General features: G+C 43.1%; 1 protein-coding gene across 1 annotated transcript in view; it reads right to left on the bottom strand.

Annotated features, from left to right (window-relative positions):
* PRKDC (protein kinase, DNA-activated, catalytic subunit) overlaps nucleotides 1-26,344 on the bottom strand; it is a 3,158,350-nt gene that overhangs the window by 1,937,985 nt on the left and 1,194,021 nt on the right. The window contains exons 47-48 of the mRNA XM_078687323.1: nucleotides 21,679-21,816; nucleotides 1,776-1,895 (exon numbers count right to left, since the gene is read on the bottom strand). Of these exons, the coding sequence (XP_078543449.1) occupies nucleotides 1,776-1,895; nucleotides 21,679-21,816 (258 nt within the window). The remainder of the gene's footprint in view (nucleotides 1-1,775; nucleotides 1,896-21,678; nucleotides 21,817-26,344) is intronic.

Genomic DNA, 26,344 nt, shown 5'->3' with positions numbered 1-26,344 from the left:
CTTAGAGGCATTCCCTGGTCACAGTACCCTTGGTACCCATGGTACCTTTTACAAGGGGCTTACTGTGGCCAGGGATGTGACAATTGTGGATACAAAGGTACAGACTAGAGCAAGAACAGAGGCCCGGGGAACCTGATTGGCTGGGACCCAGGGCACAGGGGGTAACCATGGAAAAAGGGGCACTTTCATACACAAGTCTTTCTGAAACAATGCTGTGGCTTATTCACCAACAGCTGAAGGATGAACCATACAAGCATCACTATTTGTCATATGTCTGCTCAGTCTGGATCTGTGGCAAATGTTCATTACAAGTTTATGTTGATGCTTCATGTATGCCCCCAAACTGATGTGCTCAGGTCTGAGACTGTCTTTACTGTATTGCAAGAGCACAAGAAATTTGATGAATGAATTTATATGTACACTGAAGCGAGGTTTAAACCCCTTGGATATATGTTGCAAGTAGGACCAGCATGGATAGCCTTAAAAGAAAAGTTAAACAGCAAATATCACAAAGGTTTCTAATCTTCAGATTCCATATTCAAACCCAGACACACAATGTATTTGGGGAAATGGTTGTCAAAATATGGGTCTACCATTCTTGAAGTATTGCAGGGATGAAGAAGGACAAATTCTTGAAAGTGAGATGTAAAGATAATAAAGTTGTGTTTTCTTGGCGTACATGACATATGGAAAACAAAAAGGGCATCAAAGGGAAGGTTGTACCATCTATATTGAGGTGAAAGTCAGTGATAATGAACACAATTGCTCCTACGAATAATAATGAATCGTATGGCACCCATTTAAGTCAGAAACATTGTTATGGTCCAAATCAACACTTGGGTACATTTAAAAAGATTTATAATCTGCAGAATCACCAATCAAAAGCATTTGACTTTATTACTGAAAATGGTTTCAGCAAGAGGGAGGGGGTCATGAGACTGAATGAAGAAACAGTGCGATGCAAAAGGATTCGGAAAGAGAAAAACAATCATTGTGAACTTTTCTGCAGGCCTATTTAGGAGATGGAAATCAAAGAGCAATACTGTTCTCCAAAGTTCAGTGGCAAAAATCTAACTACTTACCCCTTCACTGTAATTCTTTAGATTTTCCAGTTGCTTATAACATTTCTAGATTTGGAGCAAATAACACTTCCTGAATTCTAGCTCTTCGGGTCTCAGAAATGACCAAACAAGAGGCCTTGGCAAATGTAACAGTCGTGCTATGGAATATTGCAATATAAGGTGAAGAATGAGGATATGGTATAAGGGTTAGGAGAAGGACAAGCAGTAAGGATGCAGTGTACGATCCTGGACTCACAATGAGCTTCTCGTCTCTCAAGCAGGAATCACATGAATTTGGAATAAAGAGAAGCTGGGTGTTGCAGAACATAATAACACTATTAAATTCTGATAAAGTCAAAATAAAGTAAGAAACACAATATGTTTTAGCTCATCAGGTCTCGGGTGACTATATTGTTTTAGATATTCTCTACACTCAAATGTGGATTACTAACTTGAGTTGCCAAAATTATATGATCTAACCTGATATTGCTTTTTTGAACGCTGCACTGAAATAAAAAAATGAATGTATGAGTAAGTGCCGTAAGATACAGAAGAATTTTTAATGTGCAATTTAATTTTAAACTGTCTATACTGGGCATTGAAACTTATGTGTATATAACAGGTTTTATTTTTTTCCATCAATGATTTCAAATTCTTACTACGCTGTTTTAAGGAAAAAAGACTACAAAGATATGTTAAAGAAATATAACTTACTTCTTCTGAATTAACAACAAGCTTTGCTATAAAGAGACGAATGTTTAAAGGCGTTGATGGATTTGCCAACTTGCCATGCAGAAACTTCATCCAAGGTGGAAGATCTTGCGGAACCACACCCTAAAATGAAAATAAAAAAAGATAACATTGAAAAAATGACTTGTGCTAGAGCAAAAAAAAAAAGTTGCTTTGCTATAAAATGCTACTGCTTTTCTTGAAGTCAGACAAAACCTAGAACATGCCCCATGTTTTCCATGCACCATCTACACATCCATACATCTAAGGGCTGTTCGACTCTATTTACCATTATGTGACATCCTGGCATGGGTCATGGAGCATTAGACTGTCCATGGTAATTGGGGATTGGCCCAGGACAAGGAACCAAGCATGCTCGGAATGGCTCTTGTTCATGGAACCCTATTGTCACAAGGTCCAAATCGGGTGCTGACAAGTTTTGAGGCAGAGTGAAGGCTTCCCATTTAATTCTAGGTTGTTCTTGCGCCCAGACAAAAGTAATCCCACTGGATCTCTATGCTTCGAGGTTCACATATAAAAGAGTTTATAAAAACTATTGGAAGAACGTTCAGGAGTTTCGATTCACCCAACAAGGTGCAGCATGAGCGAACCTGCATCTTGAAATTAAATAAAATCAATCTAAGTGTTTTTAGTTCCCCATCGGTAATGTGCTTGGGTCTTGCTGCCCTGCAACTGATCATTTTATCCAATTTCAAAAATGGGAGTTGTTTATTAATGACACATACAACAAGATAACTACTTTGTAATACCCCATACCTGCATGCTGAAAAAAAGAGTTTACAATTACAACCAAAGAAACATTAGGGTTAATAAAGAAGTCACGTTCATCTAAGGACGCTAGGCCCAACTAGATTCCCATTAACTTACTGAAAGTCAACCTGAATCTTTGGGCAGAAGGCATAAGTAAACTGTTTGTTTGTTTCACAGTCAGGTCAAACTCTTCCATCTTGGAAAGCTACCATAATCCATCCAATTTACAAGAAAGGCCTGAAACTTGAACCAAAGTCATACTGTCTCATTGTGTCCATGGCTTTTAGCGATAAAATGGTAATCGAGCTGGATAAAGTTTACATTAATAAAATCAAGTTATTACTTCGCCTTCACCGTTCTTCTCAGCTCGTGAAGTTACACTTCCATAATTAATTAATAATATTAATGATCTGTGCTGTGTGTGTATTAATTCAACCTAGTTTAAAGTTGCATCTACACAGAACACGCGGGAAACTAACATGTGTGCTTATAAATGTGCAATATGTTGCATCTTCATGTTTGTGGAAATAATACATTAATTTTGTCTATTACTAATAGCGGCTGATTTAAAGAATGGCATGTGCTTATTTTGCCTTTTGTCTATGTGGTGTCACTCTATTCTTACAGGTGCATAAAGAATCCTGCTGGATTAAATGAAGAATGGTAGATATAAATGCTGCTTTATTTGTGTGCTTCAGCTAGGTAATTTAGACTAATGGGTTAATTAATTAGCAAAAGTGGGTGGGTAGCAGAACGAAATTCATTTCTTGCAATAATTTATGTTTTATGTTTGTTTATATAATAGTTTTACAAATGAAGCTTAGAGATGGCTTCAGAAAAATAGTCACTTCTAAAATTTGACGCAAGAAAAGGTGGCGCAGAAAAATGACGCTTTTTAAAAAGAGGCCTATTGATGAAACTACCACAAGAGAAAATAATTCTGAAAAGGATGAAAAGCCTATGAGCTTTTATTTTGAAAGGTTTTGGAAAGAACTGCTAAAAAATGACTCTGTGGAGAGGTTTGCAAATGTGCCACGAAAGCTCAGAACGGACAAGCTCAAGGCTGAAAGGGAGAGACGTGATAGATTTTGCATTGCTTGAACTTCTTTCGCTACAAATTGTAGCAGCCTGAGGAAGTGCTGCCAAGACTTCTTGCATAAACAATGAACTAGTGAATAAGCCCGGACATGTGGAAGGAGATGTCACAACTTACTGTGGCATGAGGTGGCTCAGCCAATGGGGAGCTAGTATTCATCTTCTGGAATGTGAAAAATAGTTAGATCAGCTTATTTTAGGGTATAAGAATCAGCTCAAACAGCAAACATTTGGCTTGCGCTCGAGATTCCTGAGGGACGTGTTATGCTGATGGACAACATATGTAAGGAAAGGAGCTTTTTATTAAATATTTTATTTCTAGGTGATGAGGGTAGAGACAGTGAGATAGTTAGGGTTTGGAAATGCTAAATTTTACTTATTTCTGCTAATGAATAATATTTCTTGAATTTTGCTCTCTTTATTAATTCTGAATAAACCTCTCTTTATGACTTTTTCTAATGCCTGTTTAATAAAATTCCAAAACATAAGTTTTTTTAGATATGTTTAAATAAACTTTCTAAATGACAAGCTGGTCTTGTTTATTGTGGGTAGTTTAAACAACATATATAGATCTTATCGCCTCATGATTCAGACGCTCTGTTGTTGATAGGGCCTAGTGTTGTATGGTAAATTTAGTGGTAGTAGGTAGAGTCATTTATGTATAATTTTGGTGAGAGCGCTGGATCAGTTGATGCTGCTCTCATCTTGCACTTCACTACCCTTCAATCGCAGTGGTGTAGTCTCAACGAATGCCGTCATCAGGATGGGTAACCGCTGGGGACAACACGATGCATGAGCCTTTACGGGACTTAGCAAAGTATCTGTATCCAATGGTACTTCTGATTGTAGTGTGAGACAGACGACTAACACGCATTCTTCTCCGCACAGCATACATCTTAACACAGCTAAGATACAATTCTGCCAGATGGGTCTGAATGAAAGAAACCAGGTCATATTCAGATCTCTTAGCCGGGCTAATCCAAGGACTTTAGTTATGCGGTCCCGATAGCGTATAGCTAGGATCGTTTCTTCCATTGTTGCTGGAGTCTTGTCTGCGTTTTGGCTTGCCATAACTAAGCAGGAGAATCAAAAATAAAATGCCTGCTACGAGTCCCAACAGGAGTGGAAGGCCACCAAAGAGTGAATGGACAAAATTAGGAAAAATGCCCAGGACTGCTTTGAAAGGTGTCAACAGTCCCGAAAAAATTGTCTTAAATACACTCGCGATACCATTCGTATCAGAAATGTTTAAGATTTCGTTTAGCATTTCTGCGAAGTGTAGGGGGCAATTTGTTGATAAAAGGTTATGAATCTCTGCCGTTGTCCTTGCAACTTGGAGATCATACGTTTCTTTCGATGACGTCAAGGGCACTGGCGTCTGTAGAAGCACAGTCTTCATTCTGCTTAAAGTATCAATTCGAATAGAAGAGATTTTCAGACTGGGCCAAATTTTTCCCTCCCTGTCTGGAGTGTCGTTTGGAAACAATACTCTCATACAACAAGTGACCATGGAACTTACGCTTATTAGATAAGCTTTTCCTGGCACCAGGCCACAACATCTGTGGTCCACAATTAGAATATAGCTCCCGTTAGAAAGCCGTCTAAAGAATGGCTCTATTCGAGTTGCAGGTGTGCCAAGCTGGTGACATGAAAGGTTATTTGAAGTCCCCTCACAGGCCCCATGTAAATTTATACCCTGACACAAAAGTATACCACTTAGTGATTTTTCACAATTATTACCACTAAGAAATACATTCTGTCCTTTTTCACTATAACGTGTGTGTGTGTAAGGTAATTCCCATGTTGACTTAATGTATCCTTTACCCAACCTTTCATACTGGCCTGCCTGTATATACTGTTGGCAGTATCGAAATTGGAAAGTCGTTATCGGAATAGTTATTATCCCATGTATTATCCATTCAATGACAGGTCGTTCTGACATTGTCAATGGTAATCTCTCAAGTTTTTCAATGCTCAGAATTGTATATTCTGCTCCCTTTTGTGCCAAGCTGATTTGTATATCAGTAAGGTTAAAGATAGAGAATAATGACGTTGTGTTGATTAAACGCCAAGGCACATAGCCTGAACGCAGATTCTGTAACGTCCAGCCAAGCTGTACAATAGAACGCAATTGGGACTGACCATGTTGTAACATTAGCATGTCCTGTTCTATTATATCGATTGCAGATGATACAATACTGTCCAGTGAATATATTCTGGAAGACAGAGTCATTAACCCATTGTCCACAACAGAAAGTGATTTTTCCAAATTAATACGGTCAATTTTCCGTATTTTCTCTGCTGTTTCAATTTGAGTTACTTTCCAAGCTTCGTTGTAAGCTGCATATATAGAGGCCGCTATGAAACGTTTTTGACGCTGTTTGCGTGGTCCCATAATGAAATCACGCAAGTCAGCACCTTCTTTAAGTAAAGTTAAGTGTTGCTTAATTTCTGCCAGTGTGGTTGTCTGTAGCCATTCGAGGCAGAGTTTTCCTACACTGTATGTTGTTACAATCCCTAGATGTTGTCGCTGGGAGTATCTAGGGTCTGGCCTTGACAATTTGAACCCCTGTAATTTGTTCAGGAATCTATCTTGACAGTTATTTGTGTCTGTGGGCCAGATCAACCATTTCTTCGAATCAGGATGTGTTCTGTTTTGGTTAAAAATATGGGTTACGTGTATCTCAACATCTGTAGTGCTATTACTGTCAGGTGTCGGTTTCGGAATAGACGGTTTGTTTAAGTCTTTAATTTTGGCTAGGCCAAGACAGGATGTTTGTTGAATTGTGTCATTCAAGAATATAATTTGTTCTGGGATCATGCAGGCTCTGAATAATGATTCTATACCTCGGACTTGCCAGTCTTTAGTACCTCAGATGGTTTTCGTTTCAATGTTTTTGTTCCAAAAATCTAAACCAAATGTATTCACTTTTTCATAAAATGATTCTGAATAGATTAATTTTGTAGTTGTTAGCATGGTTTTCATTCCTGTCTTATTTAACAGTTTGAAATAAAATGTTTCTCCGTTACTTGTGTTAAACCCTGAGAAGTATGGAAATTTCTCATAGAATGTTTTTTGAGCTACCTTTTGGTGGAGTTGCACAATGTTCCCATTGATTATAATTTAAAACATTTCTAGGCTGAGCAGATGTATGCAAATAATGGTTACCATAGTGGTTGTAGCAGTACATCTGATCATAATTTGATGAACCTTGTAAATAATCATGTTCTGTAAATTTTGCTGACATAACTAAGTCTGACATCATATCATTAATACTTTCAAAGTCCCAATCATCAGAGAATGTACTCTGTTTTACAAAGTCACTTAATGAAACCTTAAATTGATGAGGATACTTCAAGAGTTCGACCGGGCCATATATATCGTAATCTGTTTTGTCCCATGCTACCCCACCGGGTAATGGATTGGCTGTGAAGTTTACTGAAGAAAGTTCTCTTTTCTCGATGTGTGAAGACTTGTGTGGCTTTAGGACCAGGTTGATGTTCTGGCTTGCTGTGTCCTTTGTAACATATTTTCCTTCAATGAAATGTCCCAAGCATAGTACCATGATGAGCCAAAGCAGGAGAAAAAGTACACCTAGCACCACCCAAAATTCAATCCATGGAGAAATCAGATAGGTTTCTTGAAGTTGATGAGAGTTCTTTGGCTTTGTCTTTAAAAGTTTTTGTTGTTGTTGGCTGTTCCTCAGGTTCGCTCGGATCCTCAGAAAAGTCATCGAAATTGATGAAGTAGCCTGATGCAGTTCTGTCAATTGTTGGAATTGCTTCTGGATTATTCTTTGTTTCATTAGCATAGTCTGTGGCTACATCGTTGTAGACAGGTGTTTCTTGATGAATTGTTGCAATTTGGGTTTCAAGAGGCATAAGTTCCATGGCTTTGTTGCATAGTCCTTGTTGATTTACTGTAGGTTTATCAAATGTGATTAGTCTTTCAGTTTGAACCTCTTGATTTGTAGCAAACTTTGGTGTTCTGCTATTTCTTGGGAGTCCACTTGGCCTACTACTTATTATTGGCCACATGATTGTGGTTTAACCAGGTCGATGGATACAACTCGGTTCTCCTTTTTACCAGCAAGGGGCGGTAGTACAACTGATCTTGTTCCGCTGACAGCTAAGACAGGTACTGCTTTTCTGTAAGAAGACCCAAATTCCTTCTTCACCGCGATTTTCTCTCTGACCAGACTTCCAATCTTTGGAATCCAGACAGGCCTTGCTGGGACAGGTGGTTTCTCTTCAGTGGCTGTTGGCTGTTTCAACTTTATGTTGCTCAGGTCTTTTCTTGTTTCATTTAAGTCCTGTAAAATAGCCTAACGATCTTTGATATCAAAGCATTTTCCTTCCACCACTGAAGTTTGACTATCGAGGTCCTGGATATGCATTCTAGTCCCGAACAATAGTTCGTACATGACTGAGACCACTCAGAGAATTTCTTGGCAGATTATTAAGACTACGTTGGACACTTATTAAATGTTTGACCCACCCAACACCCGAACCTAATACCTTTGCCGTTATAGATTGCTTTATGTCTCGGTTTTTTCTTTCCACAAGCCCGTTTCCCTCAGGATGGAAGGGACAAGAATACCGCAATGCAATGCCCATGCTGGTCATGGCCTCCTTATAAGCTCGAGAGCTAAAAGAAGGACCCTGGTCAGAATGTAGCATGCCAATTGCGTATGTGCAGATAAAGACTCGCAAATCTTTTATAACAGTTCTGGCGTCAGCCGAGTGCTGGGGTCTACATTTTAAGTGAAGCTAGTCTTAAATAATATACATTGGGGCGCATGTTTCCTGTTTAATCATGCGAATAGATCGCTTTATGCTTTCTATTAAGTGTTCTGGCACTACTTCGGCCGGTTCGCCACTGCGATCTCTGTTGCAGTTTTCACAATTTTTTGCAAATTTATGGTTATCCACGCTCATTTCCGGCCACCAGTATTCTGATTTTAATTCTGTCTGAGATTCTTTGATCATCTGATGCCTTAAACCTAATCCCATGTGTGCTTCTTGTATTAAGAAGCCTCTCCTGTTCCTGTTTGGAATCACTCTACCCCCCACTCCAGGGATTTGAGCAAAAGGAACGGAGTTTGCATCGATTACGTATGTATAATTGAGTGGATAGTTGACGGGTAGTGCTGCACAGTCGGCTTTTGATGACGTTTTTACCGCCAGCATCGTTTCCCCGTCTACGTATTTTCCTGAACGCTTTTTTGTAGCTACGGAAGCCGGCTTAGTTGCTTTCGCTGTGGCTGTCTCCGCCAATGAATTCCCTGAAACGTGAACGCCATCACGTTCATGACTCAGCGAATGTATCACATGAGTCTTTGGTAGTTCTTTCTGTAAAAGAACTACTTGTTCCCAAAGCGATTTTTGCTTTATTGTGGCACCTGTGTCATCTTTGTAACCGTTTTGAACCTATTTCTGCAAGTCATTATTGTATGATTTGACGCAGTAATATGAATCGCACACTATTAGTGTCGGGAATTCGCGATCCGCGTTATCTAGCGCCCTTTTTAACGCTAATATTTCAGTTTGTTGTTCTGAATTATTTTCTACAGACTGTGATTTTGTTACCAGAGGTGTCAATTTACCTCCGCGCCACACGTTTTTAACAATTTCGCATGTGGCGTTATATGCTTGTTCTCCCCAAACTAAGGGTTGTGCATGTCCGTCTGTATATATTACACAGGCGTACTGTCGTATGGGCAGAACGTCGATTGGCAGAGGATATTCTCTTTCATATTCTAGATTTTTTAATTTTTTCATTTCCGGGTCAAAATAGTATTTCACTTTGTCTGTAGCTAGAGAATTTTCCCATTGGATCCATTTTGGATTTAATCCCACTGTAGGTAAATTACATGGGCTTGTTAATGCCTCAAAGGCTGATTCTGCTGTTCTAACAGTAATCTGTCTGCCATCAGCTTGGTCTCTTTCTTTTGCTACAGCTGTTTGAACCGCATGAACAATGTTTTCCTTAATGCTGAATGTTTTTTCAGCTTCTGTGTACAAATGTGATTTGTATGTTATTGGTACCGTTTCTCCCTCATTAGAGGTCAGGTATGTAAATCCGCATCTTCCTGGGATAACCCGGATTACAAGGTTGCGTGTGTTATCGCGTGTTTGCAATTTTGTTTTAGCTAACATGTCTGTTTGCAATGATCTCAAAATCTGTGTGTGTTTTTGAGTCCAATTGATTGTTTTAAAATCTGGTTTTATTAGTTCATAGAGAGGTTTAACCCTCTCTGCATAATTTAGAATGTAAGTTCTTCCGAAATTCAGGAAACCTAGAATTGATTGTAACTTTTTTAGCGTTCTTGGTGCTTGGATTACAGCACATTTCTCCAAGAAATTGTCTGGCAGGCTTTTGCCTTCACTTGATAATTCATATCCTAAAAACAGGACAGTTAGATGGGCAATTCGTGACTTTTTAAAGTTGAATTTGTAACCCTCTGCTGCGAACCCAAGTATTATGGTGTTCACTCATTTCAAGTGAGTATCCAAGTCATCATCTGTTAGATAGATGTAATCGACATAAGATAATGCCTCATCATCATACATTTGTAGTAACTCTGTTACTCTTGCTGAGAATAATCTTGGGCTGTTCTTGAACCCCTGTGGGAGTCGACAGAATTTTTTCTGCGAGCCCATTATTGAGAAAGCGGTCAAATACCTGCTTTCAGGTGCAATGTTTTGACAAAAGGATCCATTAGAGATATCTAATGTTGTTTTGTATTTTTGGCGCACAATGTTATTCATTAGTGCTGCACTGTGTGAGTTTTGTACTGCAAATGTTTTGCAGCAAGAGTTAAGGTGTCTGTAGTCCAAAACTAGACGATATGAATTGTCTGGCTTGGAGACAGGAAACAAAGGGTTATTCATTTGTGAGGTGCAAGTTTCAATCACCCCCTGGTATTCAAGTTGATCTAAGATCTCCCTGACCTGTTTTTTAGCTTCTTGCTTAATTGGGTACTGCCTCTGTGCAGTTGGTTGACATTTTAACTGGATTTTGTGAGGAGGAGAGTCCTCATCCCATCCAACATGGTTTTTATATAATGCAGGAGCTTGGGCTACTGCCCACTTTCTTGCAAGTGTATATTTTTTATGAATTGGAATGTGATTTGAGAAGGCAGGCATAATCATTTCTTCGCCATGAGGGCACTCCCTGACAAACTCCGGTGGCCAGTCTTTTTCAGCTAAAAGGATGTCATAGCCTTTGGAGAGGTTATCCAAAATAGACCCCTTATTTTCCTAGTCTTATCTCCCCTCTATACGAAATGTTATTTCGTATATTTTATGAGGTTTGCTAACTCTGGTGTCTGCAGTTTCCACCTGATTGTATTCATTCGTGTCCACTGTCTCCAGATGATTCATCAGGATCTTGCGAGCTATGCTCACTTCTGCTGCGCTGTCTAGCATTGTCTGAGCCCACTCTCCGTTTTTCAGCTGTGTCCTCAGGATCCTCGGCATGTTTGATTACTTTAATGCTAGCTACCTTCTTTTTTGGAAATTGTAATTTTTTACTTTGATGAGCAGGTTCTTTGTCTTTGGAATTGACGTGCTCTTCCCTGTGTTCTGATCGTCCTCTTCTTTCCGATTTCTGTGAGGAAGTCTGAAAAGATCGAGAGGGAAGGGTATCAATATCTTGATATCTATCAGGTTTCTTCAAATTATCCCTATTTCTAAGGTTGTATCTTTTCTCAGAAGGTTCCCTCTGGGGAGACTTGTGTCCTTGGTCCGGAGATCTTTCTCTCCGCCGAGGAGACTTTACTCTGGACTGGAATCTTTTTTCTTTGGGAGTGGATTGTTTATTTCCATCCCAGCTCTTTTTTGGAGTGTTTAGATTATTTTTAATAAATATTTTTTCAGGATTTTCAGTTAGTTGGGGTTTTACTGGTTTCCCACCCAAACTATCTCTTCCTAGTTCTTCATAGGATTTTTCTATGATTCTGGCAAGTTCAAATGTCTGTTCTGATATATCCGTTTCTTTCAGTTTCTGGCGGATCGCCACAGATGCTGCTTCTCCTTTTATGTTTGATAATAATAAAGCTGAGACCTGCTTGAAGTCTTTCAGTAATTTCATACCCAGAGTTAAAGCAGGCTCTGGACCGTATTCATTTTGAATCTGTCTTAACACATCGGGTATTACCGCCATGGACGGAACACCATGTGTTTTTGTGTAAATGGAAGCAAAGACTGTGCCCCAAGTGTCACAGTCCTCTATTTGTGGTGCGATTCCCATTGGAAGACAGATAGTCAGAATTCTGTGTTTCTCAGTAGGGGTAGTATCCGGAAATACTGCCTCTATTTGAGTGATTTTTTGTGCTAACCAGAATGGAAGTTGTTCCCGTTTTGCCGGTACTTTACCCAGACATGACTGTATGTTCTGTGGTGTTATTTTATTTGTATTCCCCTGATGAGGGGTCAGCTGTGGAATGTTAATAGCTGCTTGGACTGTTGAAGTCCACATTACATATTGGACTAATTGTCTATGTATTTTAATCAGTTGTTTTAACTGTACCAAAAGTTCTGGTATTGACATTTTTTCAATGTCTGGATGTGGTGTGTAGCTGGCTAGAACCGGCCACGTTGCTCCTGGTCTACCTAGTGGACCGAGCCTGGTGATGTGATTATTATGTTTTAGGGCGCCTTTAAACCAGAGCAGGTGCTCTTGGTATCTTAATGGGATTTCCACCTCCTCGAAAGGAGTGTAGTCATCCGGAGGTTCCTCTATTTTGTAATAGTGGAATTCACGTGTGACAGCCTTTGCTGCTGGAAAGTTTATCCATGAATAGAATACCTCTGTCTGCCGATATTCATGTGCCTCAATTACGAATATGACTGTACCACCTCTCGATGTCAGTCCATTTTCTATGAGTTTAAGAGTTATAGTTTTTCTTATGTTGACCGGGATGAGTATTGCATCAGGGTCAGTCTGTAGGAGACTATTGTCTTCCTCTAGGAGTCGAGCTGCTATTCTAGCTGCCTCCCTTTCTTCTTCACCGTCTGACATTTTACTGACAGGAAGGTTTTATTGCAGATTAAGTTTTCAAGGAAACAAAGATTAGGTGCACAATATTTTGGAACACTGTATCCTTCAACGTTGAATAAACCAAAAACTATACATAGAAGTCTCCTCCTACTAAGTTTCGGCGGATTTTTAACCTTTGACCCACTCCAGACGTCTTTGGAGTATTTACGGGAGAAAGGGTCTGTGTGAAAAAGCACGACTGAGTTACTCTAATGTCTTGCGTTAGATTTATCGCCTTACCAAACGTTTGGGCGCCATGTAGTGTAGTTCCTATAGTCCCAATAGGCTCTGCGCATTGGAATAATATCTTCAGTAGTGTAGATGTGAGACTGAGGTTATCTAGGTCTCTACTGACTATATTAGACTTAAGTGTTTGCCAGCTAGCTCAGAGTTCACTAGAAACTTTCTTGAATAAGCGAGGAGGAGTCTAACCTCCCTGGATAGACAAGAAGGGATTTAGTTTCTGACAACCATAAAACATGACAACTTTGATCTCCCTGAATAAGAGTGTATCTCTAGAGTCGTGTGAAAATAAAAGACAGCTATTTCACTCAGTCAATAAGTGCGTACTTAGTTTCACCAGATTGCAGAGAAAAAGAGAGACGGGCGTTTTCAATAAAAGGTGTTATTTATTGAGCAGTCTCTTTCCTCATACAAGAGAAATGAATTGCTACAATTGCAATACTTATAGTTAAGTAAAGTGCATACAGTAAAAGCAGGATTATGAAATAATACTGTAAAAGCATTGATATGGTTTCTTAGCCATATGATACTTTTAAATGGATAAAATAGATACATACATACATACTTCGACTAATCGTACTCAACTGGTGCTTCTAACTACGCCTACCCCGGTGTACCTGACCTAAGCCTAATACGTGGGAGGGAGTAAGTAAGTAGCAGTTTAAGTTAAGTTTGGTTTGCCAAGAATCTGACTCAAGAATTCTCTGTGAGGGTTTAGTCAGTTCAGTAGCTGGGTAATAGAAGGCAGGAGGGCTGGTATCTCTCTCTCAGGCCTCGATATCCCAGTCACCCGCAAGGGTAAGCTGGAAACGCTGGAGGCTGGATTTCTCGGCAAGAGAAAAGACAGCGTCTTTCTCAGCGCGTCAAAAGGGAGGGGCAGCGTCCGTGGGCTCTCGCATCAGCTGGGCTCTCGGGCAAGTAGTCGCTGCTCCAGATTCACCACCACTGTGTGTTTGCTTAAGGCAGCGTTGGTATATTTATACCTGAAAGGTGCCGGGGTTGACGTAAGGATGGACATAAGACGTCAATAAAGATGTCACTAAGAACTGGTCGTTCTTACAGTGCTTTACAGGAGTTCTTGGACGAAATCAAAACAATAGCAGGCGGGGATTTCCCAGGTTTGCTGGAGGCTTGGATTTGTTTAAGAACTCGGTGTGCTTTCTAGGGGGCTGGAGGAATAGGCTTGCTTAATGTGACAGCAGGCGCTATGACCGAATTATGAAAAGGGTTTCTGTGCCGTTGCAGGGATATTATTGATTTATAACCAGACAAGGGCAAAGAATAGGATATTGATTCAGGTACCTAGCTAAAACACACTACAGTTCTGTTGCACGCTTTATCAGCCAATCTTCCAGATATGAGACTACTTGGATGCAGCCGCCTTTGCAGTTGCGCTGCTACTACTGCAAGGCATTTAGTAAAAACTTGGGGGATCAGTAATGACCCTGAAGGGCAGCACTTTTAACTGGTAATGCTGACCACTTATCACAAATCGGAGGTAATGAAGATGCTCCGGATGAATTGGAATGTAGAGGTAGACGTCTTTGAGTTCAAACGCTGCCATGAAGTCACCTTGCTGTATTAGAGGTATGATATCCTGAAGGGTGACCATGTGGAAGTGTTCTGATAGGATGTGCTCATTTAGGGGTCTGAAGTCCATAATGGGCCGGAGGAATCCATCCTTTATAGAATTAGGAAGTAGAGGGAATACACCGCCCCACAGCCATCCCCCAATAGGTGTTGTGTGCGGAGGTGGAGAGCAATGGCAAGTAATTGCTTGGCTGGTGTGTCTCTCTTTGCTGCTATTTCCACAATAGGCACCCCTGTAGTAGCCCTTTGTGGAAGCTAGTTGGGTAGGCTGGAGTTGGAAAGACTGAGATGTTTCAGGAGGCGTGGACTTCAAGCCTCAGCAACATGCAGAGCAGCAAAAGGACCCCAGTGAGGAATGAGTCTGTAAGGCTATCATGGCTTTTGCCGTTTCCATATCTTTTTTATTTTCTATAGCATCTCATCAACCTGAGGCCCAAAGAGATGTTCCCCCATCAAAGGGCAGGATGAGGAGATGCTGTAGAATGGACGGCTTCAATCCAGAGACGTGGAGCCAGGCATGCTTGAGGAGGAGGAGGAGGCTAGCGTTAATCTCCTGAACAGAGGTGTCAGCAGCATCTAGGGTGCACCTGATGGTTGTGTTGAAAATCCTTTGGCCTTCTGAGACCAACTCGCGTCCCAGTTTACGGTATGCCTCTGAGAGGTATTGGAAGAGCTCCTCCATTTTGTCCCAGTTGACCTGGTCATATCTAGAGAGAAAACCAATGGAATAGGTGATGCACCAGTGGTTGGCAGACTGCGACAACTTGTTTACCAGCCGCGTCTACCCTTTTACTCTCTGTGTCCAGAGGAGGAGCATCGCCGGTGCCCTGAGCATTCGCCCTTCTATTATCGGTATGAACCACTAGGGGATCTGGTGAGAGTTAGCCTCATATGTAGATAGGGTCTGAAGGGGAAGCTTTGTATTTTGTATCAGCTAGTAGGGGGCTTAAACCGGCTCCTTGAAAATATCAGGGGCTGGCTTGAGCATCCTCTTCCCAATAGTCAGATACTACACGGAGCATTGAGCTGAAAAAAAGTTCCCAAGAGGAAATCTTCCTCAACAGGCTCTTTATGCATCTCCACACTGTGGTCGGCAGCACCCCCATCTAGAACCTCATGGTAACAGGAGGTGTCATCTGGCAGGAAAGGTTGAGTAGGGGGAAGGCTGGGCAAGGTAAATGTCGAGATCAGTATCCGCAGGTGGTTCTACATCATATGAGTCCCAAGGGTCTACCTGTGGGGGTACGTCATGAGTGTCCTGCCGTGTCAGAATGTGGTAACCCATGTGGAGTGTAGGAGAATAGGTCAGGTGGTAAAGAAGGAGGTGAGGAAGGTGATGTTGGGGTCTAGGTGGAGTGTGCGAGGGTAGAGAAAGTCAGAAATCAAGAAGAGGACCGGTGTCTTTATCGAGATTCTTGCGCCGCTCTGGATGAGAAGGCTGCTCCAGAGCTTCCGCAAAGCTGAACTGTCTCTTAGGAGGCAGAGAATCTAGCATCGGAAGCTGTGTAGTATGTGGCCAGTTTGGGAGTAGATGACAATTTATTTGTCAGGCACTGAGCCGCTCTTGCAACTTCTGGAGGACCTAATCGACAGGTTCATGGGCAGGTCTGCTGGTCAGAGTTGAGTCGCGGCACCAACTTGTGCCAACAGTTTCGGACCCGATTGGCGGGTCAGTGCCGAGCCAGGAGCGGGCAGTTCCAACAGCTTAATTTTTAGGATTTTCTTCGGCACCAAGTCGAATCTGCGGGTGGTATTTGAAGTGGACTGTTGGTGCTGATCATAGTCTGAATGCAGTGGTGGCCCTGAAGCCTGACTCTGTGAATCCCTAGCGGCTAAATGCCCCTTGTAGGGTAGAAGTACGAGTTACTTACCTTCGTTAATGATGTATCTGGTAGAGACGATTCTAGCCGCAGATTCCTTCACGTAGAATTATCCCCAGGCGTGAGACTGGATCCAGAAAAAAGGATTTTTGCCACAGGATCCCTGCGCGCCGGGGGACAGAACCACGCGACTCCGCCCCTGCGTCATCCGCGCACGAGACGTCAGCGAGGTCAGTTAAGTCCCCATCGTACGTCAGTTTTCTTCGGATAACTTTTCCGCGCCACAACGCAGGTCCATCAGACAAAACGGGGAGTGTATAGGAACAGTGTGCGACAGAAAAAAGGGAATGGTGGGGAACACCACCATAAGGAGCAGTGCCAAACACTGCAGTAACCAAAGGCAGGGGAAAAATGAAGAACAGAGCATATCCCTGAACAGCAACCCTGCCAGCACAAAGATATCCCCCCCCCCCGGAGTCAAGAACACATGAAAAGAGTCATGAAAACATAACAGGACCACAACCCCAACCAATTACAATGAAGGGCAACCAGTCTGGGACAAACAAGGCGCAACAAGACTCCCAGACAGCCCCAACACAGAATGGGACAACTCCTATAAAGAACAAGGGCAGAGGCCCAACCACAAGACCCCAACCTAGAGGATAGCAGGGGGGCCAGGACCCCTAGCAATGAAAGGGGCAAGAGAAGGAGGGGGGTAGGCCCCAACCTGGGGCAACTAGAACACAAAGGCACAGAAGTACCTACAAACCAATCCTTCAAAGCGCCAAAAGTGGAGGAAGGAACAAATAAACAGAACGAACATCCTGCCAGAAAAGAGCGACAGAATGCACGCACTGAAGACAGAGCCACCCACAGGGAGGCAAATGCAGAAGACCAAGCCAAAGGTTCCTCGCAGAATGGGGAGGAAGGGCGCGTCGTGAAGGAATCTGCGGCTAGAATCATCTCTACCAGATACATCGTTACCAAAGGTAAGTAACTCGTACTTCTGATAGAGACTACTAGCCGCAGATTCCTTCACGTAGAATAGATACCCTAACCATACCCAGGGGGAAGGAGGATCTGCGAGAGGACCCCCCCGCCCGGTCATAACAGAGGGACCCACAGGGGCCGAGTCCCCAAGACAGGACGAGGAGCCCCGTCCCCCAGGCAAGGGGAACCCCCGCAAGCAGAAGACCACCAACCCCTAAGGGCATGCGGGGAAAAGGGAAGAGAAGAGGTAGCCCGTCCTCACTCAGTAGAGGAACAAGGCAAGGCGAAAGGAGGCCAAAGCACCCCACACAAGGCAACAAAACCTCCGCCCAAGACCAAGGCAAGGAAGAGGAGCACCGAAGAAAAAGAAAAATCTAGAGACTCCAAGGAGAATGTTGTGTATAGATTTAAATTCCGTATAAATGTTCCCGATTCATGCCCTTATATAGGTACAATTCACATTGCCCTTACATAGGCATAGAAATCCAGTCCTTATTTAGGCATAGCCCATGCTACCCAAATACAGGCACGGCTACTTCCATCCATTCATCTACGTCACAACGATTTCTTGGAAAACCAGACTCTTAAGCTGAAGGGACTTCCCCTTGCCTGGATATTAATTTCTCCAAGAACTCATTTATTATGCATGAACATCTATTCCTTAGGGGTTTATTCATGACGTTCATATGCCCGACTTTTACATCAATACTGGCATTCTTAAGCACCTTCAAGGTATAAATATACCTTCACTTGCAATGGCAAAGCACGGTGTGGTTCGGTGCAGTTCGACTACCTACTTGCACAACGCAGCTCGCCACAGCAAGTGCCGAAGGAAGCCAACTCCCCAGCTGACGCACTGACCAGACGCTGTCATCCTCCTGCCGAGAATCCAGCTACAGTGTTTCTGACACCCCTTGCGGGGTGTTGGGAGATCGAGTCCAATAAAAGAGATACCAACCTCTCTCATTCTAAGGTATGAGCTGATTAGAACCTAGAGAAACCTTTGGCAATTCTTGGCAGAATTAAACTATACCTAAAGACAGACCTACTTCTTCCTTAGTACTAGACCTAGGTTAGGTACATTGGGGTAGGCGTATTTTAGAAGCACCAGATGAGTATTTTAGCCTGTGTTATTTATGTATGTATTTTTATATATGACATAGCAACAGACAGTGCTATTACAGTATTATTTTATATTACTGTTCACGCTGTACATTTTATACTTCGCATTCTGTCTAACGATTGTAGCAGTACATATCTCTTGCATAAGAAATAAGTCTGTTCAATAAATCCTTTTATTGAAACGCCCATCTCACTATTTCTGTGCAACTCTGTAGAAACTAAGCATGCACGATTGACTGAGTGAAATAGTTATCTATTGTTTCCACAACTCTGAAGATATTGTTCCGGTTCTCGGTGGAAACAAAATTGTCATGTTTATGCGGTTGCCAGAGACGAATCCCTTCTTGTTTATTCGAGAAAGTTTCTAGTGACCTCTGAGTTAGCTGGCGCACACACACAATTAAGTTTAATATACTTGATAGAGACATACTGACCTCAGTCCTATGTCAAATCTATAGTGTATATTATTCCAATGTGCAGAGCCTATTGGGAATATAAGAACTACACTACAAGAAGAGGCAAAGCAAAGGTAAGTCTCCCCACTCCGGAAACACACCCAGTAAAGAGGGCCACCGAGCCTAACACAGCCAGAAGGCAAAAAACAGACAGAACGGCGCCGTCCACAATAGGCAGGCGGAAGCCGAAAAGGGGCGGCTCAAGGTCACCCAGACAGAACCATCCAACGCTCCGTAGTGACAAACTGCGCCCGAAAGGGAGGGAAACACAAGAACCATCTCATCCCTAGGGAGGAGAGGTAGAGATGAAGGCAGGCCCACTGGAAGAAGCGGACAAGGTAAGGATGACTGTCCCACTAAAGCACCTAGAAGGCACAATGGTGCAAAAGACAGTAAGTAGGTCGGCAAGCACAGCCAGACACCGAGAGCACCACGGAAGGGTGTATCCAGGGCAAGCCAGATGTCAGCCGAAGACCGAGAGCAAGCAGGCAAAGAAGGGTCCGGACACGCTCCAGGGAGAAGTCCGCACACACAGTCCAAAAAGAAGTGGAACCAGACAGAGCCAAGACGCCAGGCTGCAGACAGCAGGCCATACCAGGCGAACAACGGTACAAAAGGGGGTGGTGATGGACGGAGCATCTGAATCAATCAAACACTCACACCCAGTCAAAGGATCTGGGTTTAATCCATCACCGTTCTTTAGCCCACTCTGCCACCCCAGTTCAGACATGGCTATATGCAAATCAGTCTTACCCTGTGCCTCATGGGAACAGTCCAGCCCGAATTGCCAAGGCATGCCTTCCCTGGACCGGAAACAAGCTTCCGAGGACCGGTTTCTGGCATTCCAGCCGTCTTCAGCCCGGCTTGCTTGAATCCAGTGGCAAAGTGAGCAAGGGACTCACGTCTGAGCATACCCTGCCACACTTATGGCGGCCAAAAGCGGTACAAAAGGGGGTGGTGATGGACGGAGCATCTGAATCAATCAAACACTCACACCCAGTCAAAAGATCTGGGTTTAATCCATCAACGTTCTTTAGCCCACTTTGCCACCCCAGTTCAGACATGGCTATATGCACATCAGTCTGACCCTGTGCCTCATGGGAACAGTCCAGCCCGAACTGCCAAGCCATGTCTTCCCTGGACCGGAAACAAGCTTCCGAGGATAGGTTTCTGGCATTCCAGCCGTCTTCAGCCCGGCTTGCTTGAATCCAGTGGCAAAGTGAGCAAGGGACTCACGTCTGAGCGCTCTTGTGACCTGGGAGAGGTACGATGTCGACGCAGGAAGCAGCGGGTTCGAGAACCCTCCGCAGTGGCCAGGCGGGGTGATGACACCGACCTGGACATGCGAGCTGAGAGACGTTTCATTCGGTGCTCCCGCCGGGACTTCGGTTTCATCTGCTAGCACGCCTCACAATCCGTGGAGTCGTGATGATCCCCCAAACACCACATGCAGATGGGGTGAGGATCTGTCTCCGACATCAGGAGTCCACAAGACGAGCACGTCTTAAAGCCCGAAGGCATTCACACACTGTCCCCATACACACGCAATAGAGTAAAGGGATAGGCCTAAACAGGCCCAGAGCACGATCAGGATCAACGTTGCACGCGGAAAAGGAAAAAACTGATGTAGGCGCGCCAGGGTGGGACTTATCTGACCTCGCTGACGTCACGTGCGCAGACGACGCAGGGGTGGAGTCGAGTGGGGGCGTCCCCCCGGCACGCAGGGACGCTGTGGCAAAAATATATTTTTTTCGGATCCAGTCTCACATCTGGGGATAATTCTACGGGAAGGAATTTGTGGCTAGTAGTCTCTATCAGATGCTCGAGGCAGCGTAGACAGGGAGGGGAAGCTGCTGTACTCACAACCTGTTGAGCCGGCGGGAGGTCTTCAATCTCGCAGATGGAGCCGGAACTGTCTTTAGGAAAGAAAGCCGCCTTGTCAGCAGCCGAAGTTTCGGGATGATCTTCCCCCTCAAGGTTCTGGGTACCGAAGAGGTCTGGAGTATCTTCTTCGCTCCTGCGCGACATCTCCAGCCGAAGGGCCTGGGAGTCTTGAAGGGTCTTCTTTGACCAGAAGGACCGACATGCGTCACATGGAGCCTCATCATACTTGGGTAAGAGGCAGAGATTACAGAACTGGTGGAGATCGGCCCAGGAATACTTCGCTCGACACCAAGGGCAATATTGAAAGGGCATCTGTTCCATCACAGCAAAGCATGTTGAGAGCGGACCAAACGGAAATAAAGAGGCCCCAACAGGCAAGCCCGACCAGAGGCCCGAGTGCACCGGCGTACTGTCCCGAAAGGTAATTGGAAGTTCGAAGCCAATACAAGAGGAAAGGGGCAAATGAGATCAAAAACAATACTGGTGGAGAAACTGGCCTGGCCCCGAGAATCAAAAACAATCATCACGACAAAGTCAATCTGGAGCACCAAAGCACACGTCGGAATCTGATAGCGGAAAAAAAACTATCTAACAATGAAATCGATGACCATGTCCATTGCAAGCAAGAGGTAGAGTCACACTACTATGTGACTCAAGAACACTTCATCACAGAAACACATTTTGCACACATGCAAGCCCAACACAAGATGGCAGGAGTATGCATGGCATGTTTATCTACAGCCACACATGGCTTGGACATTTATTGCAAGTTCTGGGGAAAGAACCTGACCCTTGTCAGTGGGAAGTATAAGTAAAGCAAGAGTGCTCTCAAAAAGCTACTGGTAAGGTGCACACTGCACTTCACCAAAACTGACCTCTTCCACCCTGGGTGTGATCTGATTTTGCTGCATGTGCTTGATTAACCCGATCATGGACGACATGCACTCATGCTGATTGAGCTCATCCATCTCCAGCTCCATAAAGTCTCCAAGATTTGCCGGTTCAGCTTGCTCCTATGAGAAGAAGGCAAGAAAATTGACATCTTTACAAATGAAAAAAAACACTAATTGGCAAAGTAAATAGGGCAGGCATTCATATGGTAAAACGCGCCAACAAATGCATGAACAAATGCTGTTGTGGTGGTAATGACAGAGTTAATGGTGATGTGGTAAGGGTAGTGGTGGTAATTTTGGCAATGGTGGTGGTTTTGATGGTGGTAGTAAAGGTAGTGGGAGTTAACAGCTTGCACGCAAGTTCTGACAATATTTAAAATGCCTACTGCAGTACAGGAAAATACAAATAGGATTGATTTCCATATAAAATGCAAGGTTGAGATAAACTAATTGAGAATATTTTAGATGTAAAATAGCCCCTTATATACATTACAATGCAAGCCCATCATTGTAGGAGGAAGAACAAGTTACTTGCCTTCGATAACGCTCTTTCTGGTGGATTCACTAAGCAGATGCAGATTCCTTCATTTGTGAATAACCAAATGCGCCATACTGGATCTACAGATTTTTCTCAGCATTTCTCTCGTGCCAGTAGGTGGCGTTGTAAGGCTCTGCTCTGAAGCCACATATACTTGCCTTGCAAGCCGATGTTTGTTTCTTTCGTGACTCTGTTGCACCATCGGGCATGGTCCCAAGACAGATAAGAGTTCATTAAGACTGTGTGCATATTTAAATTAGAATGTTTTTAAGTGGAGAAAAAATTCATTATACAGAAAAGGGAGGTACATGGCTCGATGATGAATCTGCAGTTATTCACCAGAAAGAACATTACCAAGCGTAAGTAACTTGTTTTCTGATATATACTCATGACAGCAGATTCCTCACCTTGTGAATAGATACCAAAGCAGTACCCTGCCAGGTAGCGGGTCTGTGCAATAGTCAGACAGTAAAGTCCTGCAGGACCAAAAAGCAAAGCGCGCCACCTGGTCCCCTTAACTCCACACTATGCCCCTCCCTACCAAAAGACCTACAGATGTCCAAGATAGGTGCTCCACGCGCCAATGCTGTTGTCACAGCCCTGGCAGAAGAAGACCTCTGGAAGTTACTCATTTGTCATGGTGTAGCAAATCTTTACACCAACTGACAAGTAGCATAAAGTCAAAAGAACCCTAACAAATGAGGGTTGAGTGAATGCATGTGCTGATAGCGAAATCAATCATGGGGCACCTTCAAGTTTGTTACAGTGTTCCCATCAGAGTCCATCCTGTACCGCCCTACATCATTTGGGAAGGTTACCATAGGTACACAAGGTGAGACCCAGTGTCCGATTTGGCACAGCGTAAGTCTGATGGTAAGAAATTGCCCAATGAGATATATCTAACAGGTAGGGATCAGGATGTGACTACTAAGCAGTGCTAAATATTAAAGAAAATAAAGAATTATTCAAAAGGTGGTGATTTAAAAATGGGTCGAAGAAGGAAAATGAATTTATTAACAACCTTCTGCTCCCACTCTCTAAAAACAGTGCAAGAGGTAGTGTCAAACAAATAACTACCTAGACAGTTTACATGGTCAGGGTCGACATGTTTCTGCAGCTTTACCTGTGCCCCGGGGTCACTTACTGCTTCGTCAGGACCTATTTTGCTACTGCTTAATTAGTGCATGGATTGGATTAGTGCACACAACAGCACATGCATATGCTGTTGTGTGAAATCCAACGGTCCTCTCACCAGGAGAATCGAAGGTGACATTTAATTTATTTGATTTTTCTTGTTTACCATGCACTAATTAAGCAGTAGCAAAATAGGTCCTGACGAAGCAGTAAGTGACCCCGGGGCACAGGTAAAGCTGCAGAAACATGTCGACCCTGACCATGTAAACTGTCTAGGTAGTTATTTGTTTGACACTACCTCTTGCACTGTTTTTAGAGAGTGGGAGCAGAAGGTTGTTAATAAATTCATTTTCCTTCTTCGACCCATTTTTAAATCACCACCTTTTGAATAATTCTTTATTTTCTTTAATATTTAGCACTGCTTAGTAGTCACATCCTGATCCCTACCTGTTAGATATATCTCATTGGGCAATTTCTTACCATCAGACTTACGCTGTGCCAAATCGGACACTGGGTCTCTCCTTGTGTACCTATGGTAACCTTCCCAAATGATGTAGGGCGGTACAGGATGGACTCTGATGGGAACACTGTAACAAACTTGAAGGTGCCCCATGATTGATTTCGCTATCAGCACATGCATTCACTCAACCCTCACGTGTTAGGGTTCTTTTGACTTTATGCTACTTGTCAGTTGGTGTTCAGTAGTCTTAAGGGATGTAGCATTTAGGTCGTTAAATTTCCCTTAGACCCCCTTTAGTGTATTTTGTAGCAAATCTTTATTCAGAGGACTATCTATGATTATTGTTTTCTGCACTGCTGGTATACGGTTGCTGGAGAAGTAGGACTTGCAACTCACTCAGGGGACGAGTTGACATTATAGCTAAGAAGAAAACTGCCTTTACAGACAGAAAACAATAAACAGGTATGCATCAGGTCTTAATGTGCCACCAAAAAGGGTTTGAGTAGAAACATGTATTAGCTGCTTCAAAGCATGCATTACAACAGGTGATCTGAAGAACAATGGTTGGTCAGTTAATCGTAGAAAGGCCGAAAGGGAGACAAATAATCTTCAACAGTAGTCTCAACAAGTCCTTGCTGTGCTAGAGAAAGGACAAAGAACACATCAGATTGCTGGTCCTGAAAAAGTTGGATGTGCTGAGTAGACTAAGCGACAATTTCTTTTCCAACGTCAAGCATAAATGGTTTTGGTAAATGGACGTCATAATGACAAACAACCACAAGTAGTGTTGTCCGTGAGGCCCTGCCCTCGTTTCCCTTTGAAAGATGGGAAGAACGCTTTCTTTGCCAAGCAAAGCATCTGCAACATTAGCAGAATGATGTGGAGCTAGGTTTCTGCCAGAGACCAGTGTCCTCTGATCTCCAGCTCTCCAGTATAGCCTTCCCAACTTAACAATTAATTTGTTATGACCCTGATATCTGGGTGGGTTAGGAAGATTGATATGCCACTGGTACAATGGCGGACTGACACTACTACTCCAGATCATTTGCAGTCTCCTAAAAAACTGGATGGAATTCATTAGTTCCCTTGGTACTGAACCAACAGATTTCAGATCCTACTGTAGAGCCTATATGCGCCACTTAGTGTAGTCCATTACAAAGATGCCGGAGGCCAAGAAGTCTCAGAGCCTCTCTAACTGAGACTAAGGACAAAGGTTGAAACATCAGGACCATTGAGGAAGCAGAAAAGCTCAAAAGTGCACCATATCCAGAATGGCTCAGATGAAGTGGAGCCTCCATGAAGGAGTAGGGGTGACTTCAGCACATTGATTAAAAACGCCAAGGATGTCAGGAGTTTGTCGTCATCTGGAGGTGGTCCACGACTGACAGACAAGCCAGCCTTCAACAGCCACCTGTTGAGGTATTGGGAAAAGAGGTATTCCCAACCTCTGAGGATGGGCAGCAATCACTACAATCTCTTTTGTGAACACCCGAGACGAAGTGGGGTGCGGGGGGGGGACTTGGGAGGTTGAAGGGGAGCACAGGTATATGGAGACGCTGCACTGCTAACCTCGGCAGCCATCTTACGGAGGGTCAAGAACGTGTTACACATTTCCTGCAACTCTAAGGAAACTCTGCACTGCTAACCCGGGCGGCCATCTTACGGTGGGTTAACAGACCGGTATGGAAGTAGTCAGTGACACTATTGCAAATGTCAATGTGTGTACAAGTGTGGTCTAGACTGCGGGGTCAACTTGTAATATGCAGTGACCCCTACTGAGATAACTTCTGGTCATGGGTCCGGCAGAAGGCACGGATTGGCCATAGCTGGAGTGTGTTCTACTTTAGTAGTTTTTTTTTAAGGTGACAAAAATACTAGAGTCTATTACTAACAACGGAGGTTGGGGAATAACTCAAGGACGCTTATGTTGGGGGCTGCCCCACTGATGTGAAATCCCCCTCTGCAGTACATGGACTAACACCCTCACTGTGGTACGACTAGGAGATATATATATATATAAGAGGTCACCTAAACGCCAAGGCAACCCCTCATGATTGGTCACAAACACGTGAGGGGCAAGGCACTAATGCCCACATGCATCAAACAGAATTACATTCGCAAACGGTGCGAATCGCAAAATTCGGCCGTTTGCGAATGCAATTCATAGATTTGGGATGCATTAACTTTTTTGCATTTTTCACAATTTAAGAAATCTCAATTTATTTGCGATTTCTTAAAATTGCGATTGCATTTAAGAAATCGCAATTTTGCGATTTCTTAAATGCAATGCATGATTTTTTTTAGGTAAAAAAAATCGCAATTTGGAAGTGGTAAATTTACATGAAGTTAAACTTCATGCTAATTTCCCAAAACTTTCAAAAATGCACAAAAGTGCATTTTTGAAAGTTTCATTTTAAACACACACATGCATGCCCTTTGGGCATGTGTGTGTGAAAAATGTACTTAAAATTTAATTTCAGGGGTGCGGGGGGGTCCTTTGAAAATGCGTTCTCATT

This window comes from Lissotriton helveticus, chromosome 4_1, assembly GCF_964261635.1.
Source record: "Lissotriton helveticus chromosome 4_1, aLisHel1.1, whole genome shotgun sequence".
Taxonomy (NCBI): Eukaryota; Metazoa; Chordata; class Amphibia; order Caudata; family Salamandridae; genus Lissotriton; species Lissotriton helveticus.
The sequence above is the reverse complement of the archived record's forward strand: the minus strand, read 5'-3'. Positions and strand labels throughout refer to the sequence as shown.